Below are 1,873 nucleotides of genomic sequence, written 5' to 3'. Positions count from 1 at the left end.
TGACGCAGAGCCTGATCCCCTCCCTATAGAAACTGGATCACAGAGCAGCGTTCCAGCATGATAATGACCCCAAACACACCTCTTAGACAATCACTGCTTTACTGAAGAGGCTGAGGGTAAAGGTGATGGACTGACCAAGCATGTCTCCAGACCTAAACCCACTACTGACAGGGGAACATGTTTTATTGTTCTGCTCCTATTGAGAGAAGAGAACTGCTTAATCTACAGGACATGCTGCACTTGGACATAGTTTAAAATGTTATCTTTTTGCTAATGAACCTTAGAAAGACTAAATTAATAGAAAATAGATTTTAAGAATTTATTTTTTTCTTGTATGTAGTATCGATATAACAATTTAGTATCCCAATTCACACTCCATTCCAGTTGGTGGCAGTAATGCCCCAAAACATTGTCGGCCAACCGTCATTGAACGAGAAAAAGAAAAACAACCAAACAATAATGCTGCTGGCTTGTAATATATCCTTCGTCCTGCTGAGTGCAGCGTCACACTGACAAACTTCAGCCGAGGAAGTGAGCTGTGTTGCTTTCCTGCGGAAGTGACAGTACACTCCGCACCGTAGAAGCAAACAACTCACTGATTAAGGTTTTGTGAACAGTACAAACAAGTTGTGAACATATAGACTCATACACAGTTTATTTTTCTACTGTGACGTGTTGATTGTGAGCACAAGGAGAAGAGGATGGGCCGTAAAGTGACCTTGTCAACATGCTCTTTAAATCAGTGGGTTCTGGACTTTGAAGGTAACACGGAGAGAATATTGAAGAGTAAGTGGATTTATTTAATTTATGTTTGCACAAAATTGGTGGTACTTCGTTTATTGTAAGAAAACAACGTTTAATGCTTTTTACTATTGATGGCGAGATGAAGCTTCATGAAGCACAGAAGCATTTCATCCAACAGTTCGACCGAGCCGATGTGCCGTGGTGCTACATTTGCTCTACTGCGACATCAAATGGGCAATATAAATAGGCAACGTGAGAACAACGTGATGTGTGAAGCCTTGAATTGACTTCAAAAACACATATATTCTGATCTGTTTATATGTAACAATGAACACACAGAGCAAAACCAATGTAGAAACACCTCAATATCAGAATTACAATTTTTTATGCAATCAACAAAAAAATTAAGTAATTTTAAACAACGGCAATAAAGCCAACTCTGACAGCCTGGTGTCAAGTTACGAGAATCACTAAAATATCATCTACTCTTCATCATGGCCAGAAAATGGAATCACTCAGCTGCAACATGTATTTCACAATAATCAATTTGTATTTTTCTGTGATTTGATTCAGAGGTTTAGAATTGGGAGAGAAGAATTTCTCTACTATCAACATCTTAAACACTTCTTTAAATCCAAAACAAACTTAGTTAACAATTTATTGGAAACTCCTCAATTGTTAAATTATTTAATACAAATTTCCAATACTATAAGAAAACTTGCATCCAGATAGTATAATTTGCTCCTCAGACATCACAACAGCAATCCCAGCACACAAATTGGAAACTGATCTGACCTTCTCTCCTACCTCTGCCTTTTGGATCCAACTCTGTAACAAGTTTTCTGCCACCACTAGCACAAACCTACAACTTATATATTATAAAATGATTCACAAATCTCACATCGCTCAAAGACAAATATTTAAAATGGGTGTTACCAATTGCAAAATTTGGACACAATACATTTTGAACAGCATCAACACCTACTTTCATACCATTTGGACTTGCACACCTGTTCAACTCTTCTGGATATCAGTAACCGAAAAACTCTCCACCATTTTGGGTTGCAAAGTCCCCATTTCATTAATTCTCTGTATACTTGGTAATCACATTGAAGTTGAAAATTTTCAA

The 1,873-nt window shown here is 37.4% G+C and overlaps 1 protein-coding gene across 1 annotated transcript in view; it reads left to right on the top strand.

Moving 5' to 3' along the window:
* The first annotated feature begins 455 nt into the window (after positions 1 to 455).
* Positions 456 to 1,873, top strand: part of LOC103132949 (glutamine-dependent NAD(+) synthetase-like) — a 4,775-nt gene continuing 3,357 nt past the window's right edge. The window contains exon 1 of the mRNA XM_007544711.2: positions 456 to 786. Within this exon, the coding sequence (XP_007544773.2) occupies positions 702 to 786 (85 nt within the window). The 5' untranslated portion in view covers positions 456 to 701. The remainder of the gene's footprint in view (positions 787 to 1,873) is intronic.

This window comes from Poecilia formosa, unplaced genomic scaffold (assembly GCF_000485575.1).
Source record: "Poecilia formosa unplaced genomic scaffold, Poecilia_formosa-5.1.2 Scaffold1652, whole genome shotgun sequence".
Lineage (NCBI taxonomy): Eukaryota > Metazoa > Chordata > Actinopteri > Cyprinodontiformes > Poeciliidae > Poecilia > Poecilia formosa.
This window is presented reverse-complemented; position numbering and strand designations above follow the sequence as displayed.